The sequence below is a fragment of the Pterocles gutturalis genome, unplaced genomic scaffold (genome assembly GCF_000699245.1).
Source record: "Pterocles gutturalis isolate BGI_N339 unplaced genomic scaffold, ASM69924v1 scaffold13698, whole genome shotgun sequence".
In the NCBI taxonomy this organism is placed as follows: Eukaryota; Metazoa; Chordata; class Aves; order Pterocliformes; family Pteroclidae; genus Pterocles; species Pterocles gutturalis.
Window position 1 is genome coordinate 12,247 of NW_010118254.1, and position 20,144 is coordinate 32,390.

The 20,144-nt window shown below is 44.0% G+C and overlaps 1 protein-coding gene across 1 annotated transcript in view; it reads left to right on the forward strand.

The window, feature by feature from the left end:
• LOC104463705 (FYVE, RhoGEF and PH domain-containing protein 5-like) overlaps positions 1–20,144 on the forward strand; it is a gene marked incomplete at its 3' end in the record, with an annotated part of 31,828 nt that overhangs the window by 2,737 nt on the left and 8,947 nt on the right. Inside the window, 1 exon segment of the mRNA XM_010076135.1 lies at positions 1–189. This exon segment is cut by the window's left edge and continues 29 nt beyond it. Within this exon segment, the coding sequence (XP_010074437.1) occupies positions 1–189 (189 nt within the window).

Sequence of the window (20,144 nt, forward strand, 5' to 3'; positions counted from 1 at the left end):
TATGAGCTCTGACTACGAAAACATACAAATTCCTCCTCGAAGATCCACCAGAGCAGGAACTTTTACTGAGTTTTTTGAAGATCCCAGCAGGGCATTATCCGCTGCTAATGAGAATGACGGCTATGTGGATATGAGCAGCTTCACTGGCTTTGAGAACAAGCAACAAACTACAGACCAGGAAACAGAAAGGTACTGTAATAAATTATTATGTAAGACCTGCTAGCCTTGGCCAAGCAGGGAAGGCCTCCCTTGCTAGGTATCCTAGGCAGATCCTCCATGTTGCTTGGCTTATACCCCCGCTCAGGAGATGCTTACAAGAAAGATTGGAAGAATACAAGATAAGCCTTTATCAGTGAAAAAAAAAAAAAAAAAAGACACCAGATTAACTCTTTACCTTGTAAATATCCAATGGATCTAATTTTTGTGTCTTGGAGGGGGGTAAGGAGAACTTGCTTTGTTCTTCAGTAAGAAACGTTTCTGACTTCCTGACTAAATGAAAAGAGAGTATATTTGCTGGAAGGGGTCCTGCTTAATTTTGTCATTCCTGTCAATTTCTCAAAGCAACAATGTATATATAGTTTATCTTTCTTAGTACATCAGTTTAGTATAGACTAGAAAATCCCAAATCATGAACTAATCAGGCTAGACAATTAATTTTAAAAGTTGTTTTAAAGCCTATCATTATGGCCTTTTGACAGAGCTGCTGATTTATAAATGAATCAAATACTCCTGTCTGAAATCATATGCACTGCTAACATTAGTAAGTCTTTCATCCCCATTCCATTAGATTATTTGCAAATGATAAAATGTCCTTTTCAGAGTTACATAGGAGCAATGCACTCAAGACCTTTGATACACATCTTAAAACCAAGGCTTTCGTGACCAGTTTCATCCATCATTCTCCTTCTAAAGGTTTAATACTCTTGTTTCTTTGCAACATTTATTTTTTCTGGTCCTCTCCCCTGTCATTGTGAATGGCATAAACCATGGGAATTTCACATGTCCCTCTTTTGATATTGCTGATTTGGAGAGTAAAAGAGCGTTTCTTTAACATCTCTGAATGAGACTTGCAAAACATTTCTGAGACAAGAATGATGTGCAGTGCTTTGTCTTTCTGAGAGAGGGATGATTGGTGCGGGCACGGGAGGTGAGTAGACACGGAGAGAGAGACTGCGGCAGTGCTGAGGCTGTGGGTCCAAACATGCCTGGAGCTGAGGGGTCTGGGCACGGGCCTGTGGTTCAGCTCTTTGGAGATGCTGGCTGCCTGCAGTGCTGGGAGCCCCGGCAGTGCTGGCGCTGGGATGTGGTGGAGCACAGTGCACCTTCCCCGTGCCCCCGGGCCATCCCCAGAGCAGAGCCCCCCCAGAACAGAGCCCCCGAGAGCAGAGCCCCCTGGAGCAGAGTCCCCCAGAGTAGAGCCCCCCCAGAGCAGAGCTGCCAGGAGCAGAGCCCCCCAGAGCAGAGCCCCCCAGAACAGAGCTGCCCGGAGCAGAGCCCCCCGGAGCAGAGCTGCACTAGCCGGGCACATCAGTCCCGCTGCTTTCAGGGGTGTGCACTGCACCCCACACACTGACATCTGCTCCTGGAAGAGCTGACCAGCTCTTTGTGTCCACAAAATGCCGCCCATTTTAGGTAGTTCTTGAAGAACCAAGTTAAAAGCAGAGCCCCCCAGAACAGAGCTGCCCGGAGCAGAGCCCCCCGGAGCAGAGCTGCACTAGCCGGGCACATCAGTCCCGCTGCTTTCAGGGGTGTGCACTGCACCCCACACACTGACATCTGCTCCTGGAAGAGCTGACCAGCTCTTTGTGTCCACAAAATGCCGCCCATTTTAGGTAGTTCTTGAAGAACCAAGTTAAAAATATTAAAACTACGTCAATTGCTGTGACTTGGGCCCATTTATGAACTTCCTCTGGAAGCCTGTTGTTTCAAGGGGAGAGCCAATCCAAACTGGTTCAGGAAGTCTCAAGGTCAAGGCGTGAACATAATTTTTCAGTCTGCTGCTTGTTGTGCATGCAGTTTTTGCTGTTGGTGGAGAAATGAAGGCTAGGCTCCTGGACAACCCCTTTATCAAGATAACCGGGGTGGAAGGGAAGAGCATCAGGCGGAGAGCAATAGCATAAATTACTGCTGAGATAGCTATTATTGCTGTTTGTCAGGATGTTTTGGACAAAGACCTGCCTGAAAAGCTTTGATGAAATGTAAATGGCTAATACATATCAAATGGCATAATATACTTGGGGAAACAGTGTATAGCCTAATCGTAAAGCAAAGCAGATCGTACAAGTACAGGAACCTATTTACACAAACATACATGGTGTATGGAAATGGATGTATGGATGTTTTATTTCCTGCTAAAGCAGTCCTGCCTAAAATACCTCTCAATGGATTTAAGCTTTCTAATATGAATACCTATCAAACACAGCTCTACCACAGCCACACAGGGAGAAAAATTACTTTGAACTGCAGCCTGCTCATACCCTGAGGCTTACTTCAACCGCGTGAGAGTACAAGTGTGTTGGATTAAACCCTTGCAATGCCTGAGACTTGAGCCCGTGAACTTCCCTTTGGTGCATTCACCTGCAGAGCACTGGTATTTAGCATCTACTGATGGAACTGGTACATTTTTGATGAATGGCCAAGTACAACTCTTTTATTACATTTCAGACAACAGAATGTGAGAATGCTAGAAAAGATTATAATTAATCTGAGAACCTCCACTACTGTGTGTGATTGGGGAAAAGCGGGGCAGGAGGGGGGCTTACAGAAATTGACAGATGAGAAGATTCACTGTTTAATTTTCTTGCTTAAAAGGAAAGACCATGTGGAGTAGATTTGAACCAATAATTTCTAATTAGAAGCAATCATGTTTATAGAAAAAGTCCAATAACAAAATTGTTCTAGAAATATATCTTAACTTAGAATTGCAATTGCCAGAATAGAACTGGGAATATTGCCCCCTGAAGGGGAGTTATTGTGTATCCCCAAAATTTAGCTATCTGGTATTAATAATTAAAATCTGATTCGGGTGTGTGACAATATAGATCATCATTATCCTTCTGTACAGTGTATAAATAATGGGACAGAAGTGGAATTGGACAAAATTCCCCTGATCTTTCTCCAGTCCACATAGCCTGGATCAGACTCAATTTTTGTTTGCTCCATCTTTGACTCTTAAGTGAATCCTTGTGGGCCAGTGTGGGGATTCTAGTGCTCTGTGCAATTACACCAAGGCTCGTGGCAATTCCTATGTCTCTAGAACTGCAGTCTCATGCCTGTAAATTACTCACAAGGCTCTGACTTCCCATTGCTTTTCAAGACATACGGCACCTATCTGATGCTTCTCAGCTTTAGTACAGCCAGGAAGGCTGATCACCTCTTCAGTATCCTATTCCTTTGTAAATGTGTTTTATTCCCAAGGGATGTGCTTCTTCAAGAAGATGGAGAAAAAATTGACTTTAGTAGAAAGTCAGGAGAAAAACATGGTTTATGTGTGTCAAGCAAGTGCTGCCTTTCCTTAATTAGGCCAGACTGAAGCAGGAACACACAAGTGCTTTAGCTACTGATACCACAGTGCCAGCATCTGCAGTGCGAGCATTGGAGAGGATGCTTCATGGGTAAGCAGCTACATTCAAAGCTTTGTAAGCAATCCCCTTTGCACAGCCATCGTCAGTCTGGGCTTCTGCCAGGCCTATGTGCAAGATCACAAGGACTGCGTCAGTGCAGACCGATTGCAAAATGTATAGCAAAATCAGATTACAGTTAGACAACAATAGAACCACTGCCTACAGCTGATGAGCCATAGAGAATGCAATTCCCCCCCCTTTAAAAGGAGGACAGTCCAGTGGATGAGCAGTTGCTTCCCCCCCCAGTGAGTATTTAGCTGTCTCCTTGTCTCACCACTGGAATCATCAACCTATGTTCTATTAAATTACGCCACTTAAGTGATTAGATCCTCTTTGCTCCCTGCAGGTCATCAGTCACTGATTAGCTCCAAGACCGCAGCCAGGGACAGTCCGTATGACCACGAATACCCTTCTGTAATATACACATAAAAAAGCCTAACAAAAGCTGAGCATAATAAACATCTTAAAACATTAATTCTCTGCCTAAAAATGGTCTGAATAACATGCTACTCAAAGCTTCATATGCCCGTAAGCTCAAGGTGAATTTCCTCCAACATAGCACATGTTTTTAACCAGTAAAATCAAGATGTCCTATTTCTGGGTCTCTCTGCTCCTTCAAATGAGAAGCACATACATAAATTAAATCACCAACTCTGAGAGAGGCACAGTGTGGTATCTAAGCACAGCATATAAAGGATAAGGTGAAAGTCTAGAGATAATTATGTAATGGAAGCTTCAGTATAAATAGTTCATACACCAAAGAGCAATGACCAAGAAAGGACAATCAGCCTTGTCATATTTAAAGTAGTAAAAGAAATATACAGGAATATTGCATACCTTTTATTATAACTGTGAATCAGTGTCATTTATATAACCTCAAGGAAATTCACAGTGCTTTAATTTCATAAAAGACCAGTAAGCTTACAAATAAAAAGGCGGCTCTTAGAAAACCTGACACAGCGATACCGCTACATCTGTCAAAGTGACAGCATGTCAGAGGTGCTCAGATACTGTAGTGAAGGACAGGCGGGCAAGCAGGCAAAGAGATGCTTATTTGGGGGAGAAACACTCATGAAGTTGATAAATGTACTTGATACGATTTGCAAGTAACTACTGAAAGAATCCATCGGCTCTTTATCAGAGGCTGATGCAGACTTCAGCTCCACTCTTGATCTGCATCTCTAACATGTTTAAAAATGAGACAAGTACTTGCTGAACTGAGGCTCAGTAAGGGTGTCGACTAACCTACAAGGCTGTTATTTAATGCTCAGAGCAGAGAGGCACAACTTGAAAGTCTGATGCATACAAAGGCAGAAGCAAATGTTCAGGACTGTTCTTCTGTGAAGCCCAGCAGAGTGCGCTGAACTAAACCTGCATGCAACTGCACCCATTCAAGAAGGGGAGGCTGAAGATGCCACCTCTGAATTAAATTAGGTGAATAAATCAGATCTGCTTCATCCATGTCTTCTCCCCACTCACCTCCATTTTCTTTTTATTTCAATTAGTGAAGACATTTGAAACAATTTCATTTAACTTCTAAAGTAAGTCAAATAATACCCACACCACAGAGTTAATCCCCAAGCAAGGTACGACTGAAGCCTGTAAGACTGTCTGCCTTCAAATGCCTGCTGTAGATCATAGCCTATGTGTGCTTTCTTCATTGCCAAACAGTTCTGGCGATAAGTATTTTGGAAGGTTGTGGGTCACATGTTCAATCTGTCATTCAAGAAAATGTAGTTCATAAACCACCTCAGTTGTCCCATTAGAAAAGAAACCAGAACTGTTTCTAAAAGGGTGGTCTGTTTTACTGCTACTTCAAATTCACACACTTAAACTCATTCCAAGAGTATGAGAGAGCTGGAAAGCTTTCTGTAAAGGATATTAGAAGAGTTTAAGAAGTCTCTTCACAATTGGTTAGAGATCCCTTTCATTCAAATATTAATCAGACAATCAACAAAGACTTTAAAGGATTTTGCAGGAGATGGCTGAGATTAGAGTCTGGCCCTGTGGATCTCAATTGCTTGTAAGCAGAAAGCACTTCTTTTTTTTATAGTAAATGCCATTACCATTCTTTTCCTTTTACCCTTTAATAAGAGGGTAAGTAGGCAAAACCTTTCTGCCCTCTAGTGATGACTGGCCCCATGTGCTGTAGTCACAGATAGATGTGTTCGTAAAAGCCTACATAAGAAAATGGGTGAGAAAGAAAAAGTACACAGAGTAGAAGAGCAGACGGTCTGCATACTAGAGAATTAACTGTAGAGCTCATGCCATCCATTGTGTACGGCTGAACTATGTAGCACTCAAAAGTCCTTAAATACAAACCAGTCTGTTTGGAAGGCTATTATCGTTAACACATGAACATGGAGATGCTAATTCCCTGCTACGTGTAATGCAGTTACAAGTAGCTGAGCTTGGCCCTCTAGTTGGTCATTCTTCCATAGACGCTTCAGGTTTGGACAGTCAGTGGAGCTGGTGCTGGGGGGAAGATTTTGCCTGTGGTTCTGTGAGGAACATGGTGTGCAACTCTCTGGAGCACAGAATCAAGCTTTTTGACAGGTTTCAGTGAGTGCATCTTGCCAAATGCAAAAACATCTCCCTACTCTGTTTCTTGGGGTTAATATTGCATTTGGAAATCCCGACTTGTGACCTGATTTAAGTAAGGCAAAGGGCAAGAGGTAAAACAGCCAGATACGGTGATTTGACCAAAGGTCATTGATCAAGGAAGGGCTTCCAGTGTCTTCAGCAAGAAAGCACTCTCCTTGCCCATACCAGCACCGTTCTAATCCCAAGGAGCAGCCTGGTTACCACAGTTTCCTGTTTAGGGTAAAACTCATGGAGAACTTTGTCAAGAAGATAAAAGCAACTCATGCTTTGTTTTTTCTGCTTGTCTCAGCTAGAGCTGCTCAGTACAGGCACGGCTGTCAGAGGATATCCAAGAAAGATCCCTATTTTCAACACCATGCAAACTGTCTTTTGGCTTACAGCTGTATACAATATTAGCAATACTGCTGACATTAGTTCATGCTATTTTACCCCACATTTGGAGTAGAAGCAAGTTAGTTAGTTTGGAGACAAACCTAGGCAAAGCAGGCTCTCAAGGCACCTGGACTTGTCAGGAAAGTTAAGCCCTGAGCTACAGATTCAGCTTAGACTTCAGGTAGTTATTTTGGGAAAGATGTTCCCATCCTTTCCTCTTTTTGTTTTCTCGGAGAAGCAAATCCTAGCTGCTGATTCCACTCAGTTCCTAGTTCTCTGCCCCATAAATCCTGCGCTGGATCCCACTAAGCTAGCATGCACCCATAGTACTGATGAGAAGCTTTACAAGAGAGAGAATTTCCTTTTGATAAATCAAGCACTTCCCAGAGCTGGTGATAATGTTAATTATGGAGGTGGCACAGAAGTGGTCTACTAATGGGGCTCGGGTCCCTTAAAGATCTGGATGGGTCTATTGGATGGAATTCTGCTGACAGTTGTTAAGCCAAAGGGAAACATGGCGATCATAAGCATTGTGAGAGGTTTTTTAAAGAAACATAAATTCTTTTTAAAATCTTACACTTATATAAATCTGTTACATAGCTTTTCTTTATCTCAATGTGGAACACATGCTGCACCCTGGATCTTGTGTTATTACAAATGGCAAGATGTTTTTAAGTCCACATTCTTACAAAACACAGCCAGGGAAGCTAGTGAAGAGCATGCAAAGACCCTGTAAACATCCCTAAAGCATGCAAACATAGAGATGGGAGAAAGTCCCATCGAAATGCTGTAACAGAGGGAAGGAGGACCAGGGATTGAACCTAGAGACAAGGGAAAATTACATTTTCACTTGTGATCTGGTGAACATGATTGAAAATAAAATTTCAGCAGCTTTCAGCAGTTGTTGCACTTTGCAGCATAAATCTGAAAGAAACTTTTGTAGGTTCATCGCAGAGCAAGGGATTCCAGTACTATACCCTGACTTCAGGCTGTGCACAGCCTATTGAAATTCTTGACAATAGCCGCAGCCAGCTCTGACATGACTCATGTTTTTATTTCTGTTTACTGTAGTATTGTCTGAATTGGCACAGGGAGTTAGAAGGTGATAGCAGTTAATCCAGGACTTCCAGCTGCTCAGAGAAAGGGAGCAGCCTGCAGGAGATAACCCCTTGCTGCTCAGATCTGGGCACAAGGCACGCTTCACCTTGTATTGTCAGACATTAGAGGGGTGGGGAATTGTCTTTCCAAGAGAGCAAGGACAGAAAGACAGCTATTAAATGCTCTTTGACGACAGAGCTTTTCAAACAAGCACCTCTGAGAAGTGTCTCTGGACAGTATCGACAATGTCATATTGATACTGACAAAGGAGAGATTTTAATACATTGTCCAGGTTTAGATATCAATCTTACAGCAGCTCTGTGACCGCTCTCCAGTTTCCTCATATCCATCGAGCTGTTTGTCCTGGTTCACGCAAGGGATGCAGGTATGGGGGGACAGCACAGGTACCCAGGAAGGCAGTGTGCTCCCCCAGCACAGCTTTGCCTTGCACCATACCATCCTGCACACACAGCAGATGCGCCCCAGCATAGCCTCAGAGGGCTGCCACTGCTCAGCCACAGCGTGCTGGATCCATCCCCAGCTTTGCTTATGAGGAATCACAGTCCTATTTGGCTCCCAGGAAATTGTCACAAGTCCGCAGTACATGTTGGTTTTATTAGTGGCTGGACTGCATTCTGATGGCTGTTTTTCTGATCAAATTACAGTGCTGACAAGGAAGAATGTGTACACGTGGCCATCTTCATGTCCTGAGGGCTTGTAAGCCTGGGCAGACTTCTTTGTCTTCTCTGTTTCCATTATATGAACCAGAAATATATTTCAGTGGGGTTACGCAAGAGTAGGGACTCTACTGTGCATTGCAGATGTATAGATGATGTTTGTGAGTGATACTGGTGTGATTTAAGCATTCCTAGCACCACACAGAAAAACGCATGTACTGGGGTGATGAGACAGAGTGAGGAGACTGCAGACTGGTAAGACTGTTTGAACTGGTCAGGTCCTTTACTGTCCGTGAGTGTTCTACGCACACCTTTCTCCTCTCCCACCCCCACCCCAAGCCTTACTGAGAAGGTTTATTGAACAGGAGATTGCACATCACAATTCTGCAGCCTTTCCAGAATCCACCCCTCGGGGATGTGGGGTATTATCTCTAGATTAGATTTGTAACAAAAACAACGGAATGCTATTGCATTTTAAATGCAAACCTAATCTGGTAGTTTATGGTTTGTTGTGCCACACAACAAAGTTATTTAAAACGTGCAGTGCATTTTTTATTTATCCTACAAGAATTATTCTTTTACAGGACCCAAGGGGGGGTTAGTGTAAAAACTGCCTTAAAGATTTGCTGCTCAGTGGCATACAACAATTAATTTTATCTTAATTGACCAATTAGAGTTAGCGGATGGAGGAACATATTTAGAGGCACTGTCTGTTTTGCCAAGACCCCTCTTGAAGAGCTTATAAAAGGACCCTTTCACTTGAGTAACTGGCTGGATTAGTTAGATGCTATCCTTCAAAGGCCTACAGCAAGCAGGTTTGGACCTTTCATCAGTGAACACCTTTTGGTGCTCTGTCTGACAATGAGCCGAGCCCAGTGATAGTTGCTTGGATCTGTGTTCAGCAGTTCCCATCCCGCTGTTCTCAGCTGTCTCAAATTAAATACCTCTTCAGTCTGTTGGCAGTTTGTCCCTATGTCTTGAATACATTTAATAAATTTGGGCCCAAAACTCGGGTATTAACACACTACATGTCCCTGATGGGCCCTCTAGGCAGGTGGACCGATTCAAGAATAGCCTGTTTGGTGTTTCTGATCAAAGTTTTGCAGTGAGGCTTTCTGACCCTCCTACATTCCAGGTGTGAGACTGCTTTCTCAGAAAGATCTCCTCCTTAGCACACATGCCTTTAGAAATAATGTACAATGCATCTGTATAATACGACTGTACAATACAACTCTACAATACATCTTTGAAAAACAATCTTCAGGTCCTTAAATAGATAAGGACAATATGTGACCCAAAACTGAGAACCTCAAAATCTTTCCTTTAAACTTAAAAAATCCAGACACTGGCAGTGAAATAAAAACACATCATGGCGAATACACTCAGGGTAAAGAGCCACAGTGAGAGTGACATATAGTATCATAGAATCATAGAGTGGCCTGGGTTGAAAAGGACCATAGTGATCATCTAGTTTCAACCCCCCCGCCATATGCAGGGCCACCAGCCACTAGAGCAGGCTGCTCAGAGCCACATCCAGCCTGGCTGGCCTTGAATGCCTTCAGGGATGGGGCATCCACGACCTCCCTGGGCAACCTGTTCCAGTGTGCCACCACCCTTTGGGTGAAAAACTTTCTCCTAATCTCTAACCTAAACCTCCCCTGTCTTAGTTTAAAACCATTCCCCCTTGTCCTATCACTATCCACCCTCGTAAGCAGGCGTTCCCCTCCTGTTTATAGGCTCCCTTCAAGCACTGGAAGGCCACAATGAGGTCTCCCCGGAGCCTTCTCTTCTCCAAGCTAAACAAGCCCAGTTCCCTCAACCTTTCCTCATAGGAGAGGTGCTCCAGCCCTCTGATCATCTTAGTGGCCCTCCTCTGCACCCGCTCCAAGAGCTCCACGTCCTTCCTGTGCTGGGGGCCCCAAAGATGACAAAAATGTAAAAATGTATTTTAAACTGTGCTGGACAAACTCTTTATCTTGTCATTTGATTGCAGTTCTAAGGAAAAACATTACCTCAGCAGCTGCAAGAGAAATAAAATATGTGTGCCTAACTGAAAAGTCCAAGGGAAAAAAAAAGGAATTCTGTAGTTCCCAACATTTTTCTGATTGTTTAATTTGCAAGTAAAAAAAAATAATATATACATATATATAGATACTGAAGTAAATTCTGAAGAAAAACATGCTTTTAAATTGCAGAATTAACACGGTTTTGATTTTCCAGAACTGGGGGGAGGAAGGGGCGAGAATTCATTATCAGATTAATCCCAGCCAAGTGTCACAAATCTACACAATTTTTAATCACGCCAAGCCTTGTTTTTCAACTAAAAAAGCCTCAGCCAAGCAAAACTGCAGCCAGCTCTAATTTTAATCTGGGAGCTGAAACTGACATTTTAGGAGACAGAGGAGAGCCACTGAGCATTTTCATTCAGCCTTACATATTATAAATTAAGCTCTCTTTCTCTCCTGAAAATATTCTGCTTTAACAACTGGGTGAATCTCTGAAACGCAAGAAAATTCAGTTCACTTGATGTTTCCCCCAAACGTCAGGAAAGAAAAGCCAGATACAAAGTCTTGGTTAGTTCAGAATTCCAGGAGCTCCGTTTGTTTTCCTGGTAAGGCTGCAGGGCAGCTGAGTCTCAGATCCGTTATGTGCTTTCAAGGGCAAAGGGAATCCCTGCTGGAAGGACACCCATGAGATAAAGGCTTTCTTAGTAGTGTCAGTCCCTTTCGTATGTCCTCAGATCTCTCTGAAGACTGATAGGAAAAGCTGCCAGACCTCCCTGCCCTTCTGATAGGGAGGTATTTATGCACACCCAGCTCACAGGAGCTCAGGAACTCTAAAACCCGAGAGATTGGGCACTGCTCTGTGCAGGACTGGTCTTTGTTCGGGGGAGAGAGGCACTCCAGACAGTCTCCCTCACGCTGCCTGAGGTCAATGAACCTTGCAGCACCAGCACTGAGAAGCACGGTCACAATGATGCAGGAAAAAGATGATTGTATTTTTCAATGTTCTGGGTTTTTTTAATAGGGAATATTACTACTGTCATCTAGACAGGTTTTCTTCTAATCTTAGCTTCACTGCGTTTTTCCCCTGGTTTGCTCCCAGACCTGGCTGTATGCTGTTGATAAAGCAGCTGATCCTGCTAGTACAGGGAAATTAAAACTCCCCTTCCATCTTAAGAGTCCTGCAGGGCAGCATGGTGTTCATTATGTTGAACTTACTGTATTTTCCATGGCAAGTATGGAATAATGAACTGGCAATAAAATGAAAATAGAACATGAAGACTCTGGTTCCAAGTTTTAGTGACTAGGTTACACTGCCAAAAATAAATAAAGAATAATCAGGAGCATACGCGTGATCTCCAATCTATGATATGTGCCATGTCATCACACAGTTTCTTTTCGTGAAATGTGTCATCTTTTTCTAACTGGATGCCAAACTCATAGTCAGAAAAACATTGGTAAATGTGTCATAGTCAGAAAAGTAACTACATAAGTGGAATCTGGATGAGAAAACGATACTGTGCCAGATGCTCATTTGGGGTACATTGGTATGCTCTGTTCATTCGTACCTCTAAGGATCTGAACAGCTACTTATGATTTGACTGCCCTGATAAGTCAGGGTAGCACCTGAAAACAGAGTGAGCTGAAACATCTTCCAAAATTGTGACAGTAGTTAAAGGGTGGCTACAAAGAAGATGGAGACTCTCTTTTTACAAAGAGTCACATGGAAAAGATGACGGGTAATGGGTACAAGTTACTCCTGGAGAGATTCCGACTGGACACAAGAGGAAAATTTTTCACAATGAGAACAATCAGCCATTGGAATAATCTCCCCAGCGAAGTGGTGGATTCCCCAACATTGGACACTTTCAAGATCCAGCTGGACAGGGTGCTGGGCCATCTTGTCTAGACTGTGCTTTTGCCAAGAAGGGTTAGACCAGATGATCCTTGAGGTCCCTTCCAACCTGGTACTCTATGATACAAAAAGGAAAAATTCACAAAAGCAGGCTATGTGAACAATATATCCGTTTTGACAAAGTTTAAGGGAAACTCCTATATGCTGTAGCCTAAGATATAGAAAGCCCAGTCTCTGCTTCTCCCAGGTCTGGCTTTCATCCCAGATCACTTTGAATCAGTCAGCCCTGGGAGTTAGATTCTGAGCTTCTCACAACCCAGTGCCTAAAACACCAGCCATAGGGAGAAAGAAATACCCACAAGTTTTGGTGCCAGGGCAACCAAAAATGGACACAGTTCTGCTTCATTTCTAGAACATCTGAAATAATTTATTTTCAGTTTTCTGAGGCTCAAAAAATAAATTTCTAAGTTTCAGAAGTTGCAGCAAAGAAAAACAATAGTCTCCTGTTAAAGTCCTCTACAAACTGACCTAACAGTCCAGATTCTGCAGTAATCAGAGTTTTCCATTCTACACGTAGCAGATAAAATACCATTTTCATCACTGCTTTAAGCTGTTAAAGAGTGTTTGACTTTCAGAGTCTGTGTAAAAGTAAGTGTCTCAGATTAAAAGCTGGTTGAACAGAATGACAATTTAACCAAAAAGCTTCAAAGCATAAAGAGAAGCAATGCTATAGCAGGAACCTCTTTTAAAAGGTTTCTGAGGACTTTTTACATAGATAAACATGGCATCACTTGAACCATGTGTGACAGGCCAGGGACCTCAGAGAATGGGAGCAGGATGGGAAGTTGGGAAGATTTGTTGGAATGTCTTGGAGCATCCACTACTTAAAGATACTGATTTTCATTTCAGTGATAACTGAACAGATTGTTCAGGGAAGAGAACAGCGTGCCTGCTGGAAAACATCATGCTACACCATAGGGTACAGGGCTAGACAAGATCTTTTCAGAGTGGTTAGAGTTACCGCTTGACCTTTCACAACCTTTTTTGCCAGTGGCTTCAGCACCGCAATTTGTAAAGCAATGCCCATCTGCAAAGGAGTTGTTGAGCGTGTCAGTGATTTCCCCTTGTCAGCCAGCTATTTCCCCATGCCAGTCATGTAGCCAACCTGCCGGGAGCGTGTGAATCACTCCGGTTACCGTACCTCCTCCTATTCTACCACTGTACATTCATTCCCAGAGTAAGGAGAGAACTAACAACCATGCTTTGATGCAGGCAGAGAATCACAGCACAAAATGGTAACAGGACATAACTGGATACTTACAGCTCTGTAAAGGGCGTAGGCAGCTTCCCTCCCATGGCTCATATGAATACGACCTTTCCTTGCACTGGTCTCCTTTCTGATCCACTGTATGATACACCTGTCTTCCTGCCCACCGTGCTCTCTGAAAACTAAACAGAACAAAATGGTTGCAGAATGCACTGCAGAGATAAGCAGGACGGTGCACGCACCAGGACAGACTTGTGTGTGCGTGTACAGCCCCCATGCCTGTGCAGCCCCCACTGAAGCCCAGACGATGGTATTAAAACAATTTAAGCTGGTCTATTCCACCACTGCCCAGTCCCATCCTCCTCCTTGACCTTGGCCAGGTCCTCTTCCTCTACATTGTCCCAGGGGCTTGTCTGACCGCATTCAGACAGCTAAACGGGCAAAACCTCTTCGCTTTTCTAGTGCTGAGCTCGTTCCAGGTTGAGGACCCAGGCCACGCGCACTGGCTTTACCAGTCAAACGGTAACAGAGGCACAGCCTGACCCTCCGTACCACAGCTACGCTGCCACATCTCTGACTGTCCCATACGCGTAGAAAGTTTTGTCCCCTGGAAACTGAACCAATAAATCTGGAGCAAATCTTACATCTGCCCGCACGTAGAACACTTTGTTACAGAGAGAGAAGCAAGATGGTGAGGGCCGGCTCTTGTCTTTTGTACTGCCGCTTTGAGCTGTCGTAACTGGGCTGTGGCTGCTGGCCACGTCGTTCCACGAGCTCCCCAGGCTGGCACTGCTGATGCCGCTTACACTGCTGGCTCACAGAACCACGGCGAGAATCAGTGCCAGGCTAGCCTGCGTGGGAGGGGTAAGCAGAGGGTCATCTGGTCTGGGGTGACAGAGGAACACAGGCTCTCGTGAGGAATCAGGGAGGCTGTATTTAAAATGCTGCTGAGGCTTGTTCCTCTGCCCTTATTGCATGAGGTGCTGTTTTATAACAGAGCTCATTCCTCATCTTTTCTTGTTCCGTCATGGTTTATAAGGCATATGTTACTCCTCTTCCTCCTAGGTCACTCCTAGAAATTGTCTGTCTGTCTGTCTGTCTGGGCATTTAGACTTGTTTGTTGCCTTAATGCATGAAGCAGAGGAACGTCCTAGCCCCCACTGCTACTTCTCCTAATTTAAGAATAAAATCTGCTTTTTAAAAAAGAAGTAAGAGAAAAAATGAAAACTGTCATTACCTGCTTTGGAAGTATAATTTTCTCTGTTATCTAAAAGGCTTTAGGATCACTAATTGTCTTTTCCTGACACAATTCCAAACAGCTTGAAATAACCCAAGAATGTTTCCCACCACAAAACCAAGCCCTCTCTGTTCCACCAGTTCTGCTGTCTTTTGGAATCAGGTGCCAAGAATTCAGATTTCTAATAAGCAGATCACTAAAAATTCTGGCTGCAGCAACTGATGATTGATTCAAGTTCAGTTTTGTGTTTGTGTTTCACTGGCACCATTTCCAAGCTGGCATCTCCTTTGAGTTTTCACTTCTATTATCACTTAAGAATTATGCCAAGCTGGATCTTCTAATGAGTTGGATCCATTCCCTGCTGTAATGATCACATTTGCCTAATTGACACCTCATCACATCTCAGTCCAGGCTAGATTCCAGAATCAATAGTGCAGTCCCAGCTATACTCTGAGTTTCAGAACTGTATGTGCACAAGTACAGAGCAGCTGCTGTACTGTACAACCTGAAGACACCAAGGAACAGGACTTGCAAAGCTTTGCTTCCCAGATAGTGCTCCCCACATGTACTTCTTCCCGTACTCAGAGATGACCACCAAGTGACTAGCCGAAGGTCACTTTTTACAAGAGAGATATTTTCCTCCTCCTTATCAGTACAGTTCTAGATGGCTGGCTTATTCTGTCACTGATTTACGAGAGGTATGTCTTACAGAGGGTTCAGAGTGAAATCAGAGGGTCTCATTCTGCTCAGAGATCACAAGATTGACTCCACTAAAGTCAGGGTGAATTCCTCCCAGTGTTACACCACTGTATCCAAAGTCAGACTGTCACTAAGGTAAATCATTTTATAGAGGAGAACAGGGCAAAAGTGCTGAGTGCTCTCGTTGTTAGAAGCCGTTTGTGCTGTGACTAGGGGTTGCTCAGCAAATCACTTGAAACCTATCCTGATAATTACGAGAGGTTTTCCTTGTTATCTTCTGTCCCTTGACAGATGTGCTGTATGGAAAGTTTCAACACGATGCAGGTGTATGGCCTGCATGGCCTGGGAAGGAAGAAGAGTGTCACAGCACAACTCTGAGACTTTTGTCCCTGCCAAGCACTTGGGTCTTCATTGTGCCCCTCTCAGCTCAGGCTTCCAAGCATTGCACGGATCCAGCATAGCAAAAGGTCACCAGAGATGGAGAACAAGAGGGATCTGGGGAAGAACAGGGCTATGATTTAGCAAGGAAAAGGAGGAAAAGAGAAGCATAAGAAGAGCTGTGCTGATGCCTTAAGGAAAGCCTCTGCTGGTGCTGCTGGACAGAAAAGTTCTGGTTGCCCATGGCACTAATGATTCACTGAAAGTAAAAGCTCTGTGGTGGCTGAGATGCAATGTAAATTATGTGCTCAGAGGAGTCTACAAAGGGCAGAGCTGCCTTCAATAACCTATTAAGTATTACCGGCCACCCCATTGTACCTTCTGGCATGGTGGGGCGTTGGGTGCGGTGCGGCCGAGCGTCAGCCCTCGCTAGTTCATTGCCAGGTCATCTCTGGGGAGGAAGCTCTCCCTGTTTACAGGAAATGCAGGACAAGGGCTGGGGGCCACCGCCGCTCGCCGCCCCTCCAGCGTGCTGGGGAGAGCAGCAAGGGGCTGTGCCGCCTGTCCCGGGCCCAAGGACGCCGTGTTTTGTTTTCAGGCATGTCCAGCTCTTTCTGGGGCTTTGTTTATTTCCAGTGGTTTAAAGCTGCAGGGGCAGGGAGGGGAATGGTGCTCGCAGACAGCGGTGGGCCTGGGACAGGCTGTGCGGGTGCCTCGGAGCGGGAGCAGCTCGTCCGTCCCAGCACATCCTGGACATGGCCAGTGAAACCTTGCTGTCAGGCTGCCTCTCGTCCCTCTTCTCCTTACACTGCCCCAGGCTGGGCCAGAGAACAGTTCCCTGAGAGGGAGCCCAGGCCTCAGTGTGCTCCCCGCTGCCTGCGCTCCCCCCAGAACCAGACCTGCGCCCGCGCCTGGGGGCACCTCCGGCAGCAGTGCTGAAGGGGGGAGAGTTCTGTCCCTAAAATTGTTCAGAACAGAGCAAGAGCCTTATGCACCTGCCCAAAAACACTCCTCCCCACTGCTACATCCTGCACCACACCAATGCAAGAAAAAGAAAATTCAAATTGAAATGTCTGAGGCAGGAGGAAGAACTCACTTCCGGCCTCAGCAGGCCAACAGCTTATGCCTGAGATGTGAAATGTGATGATCCCTGTGTCACCTTGCCTTGTCAGGCTACATATGTTATTAGCAGACATCGTGTCTTTCCTGCCCTTTTCAGACGTCAGCTGCAATATTTGCCTTGATGATCTCCCTAACAGGGAACTGACTGGCTAAACACACACTGCGCTAATAGGCATTTCCTTTTATTGGCTTTAAATGCATTTGGAATTTCCTTCAGTAGTGAGCCTTCCTTTTGCAGAATGAATTTTTAAAATAATTTACAAATGGATACAAGAAAATAAAGAATCAGTTTTAATAAAACAGGGTCACTCAGTGCCCCATTCCCTCCTCCAGTTACCATCAGTGCATTGAGTTCACATGATTTTAATTCTTTGCAATAAGGATGTCACTGTCTGAGAAAGTTTGAAGTAGTAACTGCTGGGCATGTGACCTGAAATAAAGCCAGGGACAGGGATACTGCATGCAGAAAAAAAGTAGCATTCAATCTGTTTGGTCCAATAATAGAGTGGGTTTTGGTGGGGTTTTTTTGGTGGGGTTTTTTTTTTTCTCTCCCCACTGGATGGAGGGGGTTTTATATGTGTGGGCTTTGCATAACCCAGCTGTGTCCAGGTGAGATTCTGGTCTCCCTCCTGCACCCAGTACATTATATCCAGTTCTATGACAGAGGAGTCGGAATGGGCACAGGCTGGGGTCTTGTGGATGGGAAGGTGATAGCGGCAATTTACTAGTCATTTGTAAAGTGATTCTGCGTGGAGCTCATCACCACTCAGTTGGCTTCAGGGAGGTTATACTTGCAGAGGACGTACCCCATGGACAGAATAACTGTTTATACCTTCCTAGGTAGTTCCTACAAACCTGCTTTGCTGACTCGGCAAATAATTGCCAACGCAACCAACAACACACACAGAACAATATTCCGGGCCATACCTGACATTCATTTCAGAGCTTTGGTGGATCCAGACCTAACTGAACTCAGCACCACAGCCTCTCTTTCACAAATAATTGAAAGAACTGTCTGCTAGCAAACCAGAACCCTGTTTTCACTAATGAATGGATTAAACATCTTAGACAAAAAGACAGTATGTCCCCTAGAAAAGGCAGAGCAGAAGTCAGCATCTACCCCAGAAACCCAGAGGGTTCACCTACTTCGAATTCCCTCTCTGTGGAGACAGTAAATGCAGTGAGCCATGTGTTGGTAATTACTGGCAAAACCAGCTTTTACCAGCAGTTGTGCCACTGGAGGAATGGGACCAAGGATGTGGTTTCTAGCCTCTTCTACTGCTTTCTTCATCTTGTAGTGACATTTTAGAACAAACGCTGCTTTGATCTTTACTTGCAGGCGCTTTTGAAACTGTAAGAAATTTTCAGGAAATAAATCAGGATGTTCTTTGTCCCTTCAAGTATGTTGGCAGCAATTATGTTGCAGCATCTAATTTGCAGTTTACAACAGATGCAAAGAAAATAAACTAGTAGGATCTCTAGAAAAACAGGTTCTGTCATTTTTTACTTTTTCTTCTCTTTTTTCCCCAAATCCTATTAAAGATAGTGTCAAATGTTCTTCTCTCTTTCTCTGTCCTGGAGCTGACTATGAATATAGAGTGAAAGACAACTGGGATGTGTCGGGGTGGTAATCCAGTTATCATTCACTGAATGCTGCCACAATGACTTACATCCCCTAGTGGAAGTGACAAGCTGTAGCTTAGATTTCCACCATCTTTTTTTTTTTTTTTCTTTTTTTTTTGAGGTAGTTGGTGACTCTAAAGCGGGAAACAAGACATCACTTGTGTGTGTGGCCAAGAGACGAGCATACAGCCAAGGGCATTTGTGTTATGCAAACAAAAATGCATGGTCTCCCTAGGCCTTTGTTATAATAAACTTGGCTAGGTATTTTTGCCCCTGTTAAATCCCCAAGTTAAATTCTCAGATCTCACTGATGCCAACTGAATAACTTCTAAAAATCCTATAGGACTGATGAGATCGTTGCTGAGGAATGGGGTAGAATTTGCAAGGTCATTTGAAGGATAGGTGTAGAACTAAAAGAAGGACAAGTATCTCTTTGATAAGTGGACATTCAAGCTAGACAAAATACAGTATTTGTCAGTCTGTGAGTCATGTTCTATGAGCTTTCACACCTGTTGTGTATCTCCACAGTGCTCCCTCACTTCCCATGCACACACCCAACCTGTGCTGTGGAGGGATCTTAGGTAGTGGAGACCTGTGTCCTGACTTTATTAACAAAGGAGCTAGTGCTATTACAGTGATCAGTTCCTTCAGCTTCCCTCACCTTGATGGCTCCTTCCTCTGCTCAGCCCACAGTTCCTTTTCCTTTCAGGTCAAATGTAAACATCACCATAGGGCAGGATAACCAGAGAGCCTGTAGACTCCAGAACACCTTTTTCCAGAGGTACCTATGGGTGTTCACAGGTGAGGGCACACGGATAACTAGTAGAGTGCATCTCCACAGCTTCTCCCTACTCTTTACCTTCCAGCAGCTCTGCTAATTATCATGTAACTGGTACTACCTGAAAGACTTTTGTTGCGCTGCCTCCTCCTGCATTTATTCAGCCAATTTAAGGTTAGACTGTCCCAGAAGGCCCATTGCTTCCTTTGTTGTGCTGGCTAACTCTTGGAACAGTTACAGACAATTGCTGGAGGAGCAGCAGATAATGTGTCTGCAATCTGCTCTCATTCAGCCTTATCATTGCTAGAGGGAAGAGAATTAGTTGGGGATTGCACTGTCTATTGAGATACTACCAACTCTGGGACTATGTCTCCCCTTATTCTCCACACCCACACTTTTATGATCATCTTCCATTGCATTACAGTTTATTGCTTGCAGTGTTTATTTAGCAGTGCTTTTAATGAGCTAAAGAAAAATATAATTTAGCAGAATAAAGAAACACAAGGTTTTGAACATTTGTGACTAATTTATGTTACTATATGTAATTATAGAGTATATATACATAATTATATAATTATAATTTATATTGCATATAATTATAATAGATAATTTTATAGAAAATTTTAGCCTTGTTGCAGGTGCGGTTTAAGGTAATGAATTTGGCATGGTGGCATCTCACATGCACTTAGATATGCCCTATAAGTCACACAAAGTGCGAGGATCCATTTGAACTCTGAGGGAGAGAAAACTGCTGTATCTGATGAACAGCTGTGTTGCTTCAATAAACACTGATGTTATTATGGCAGGG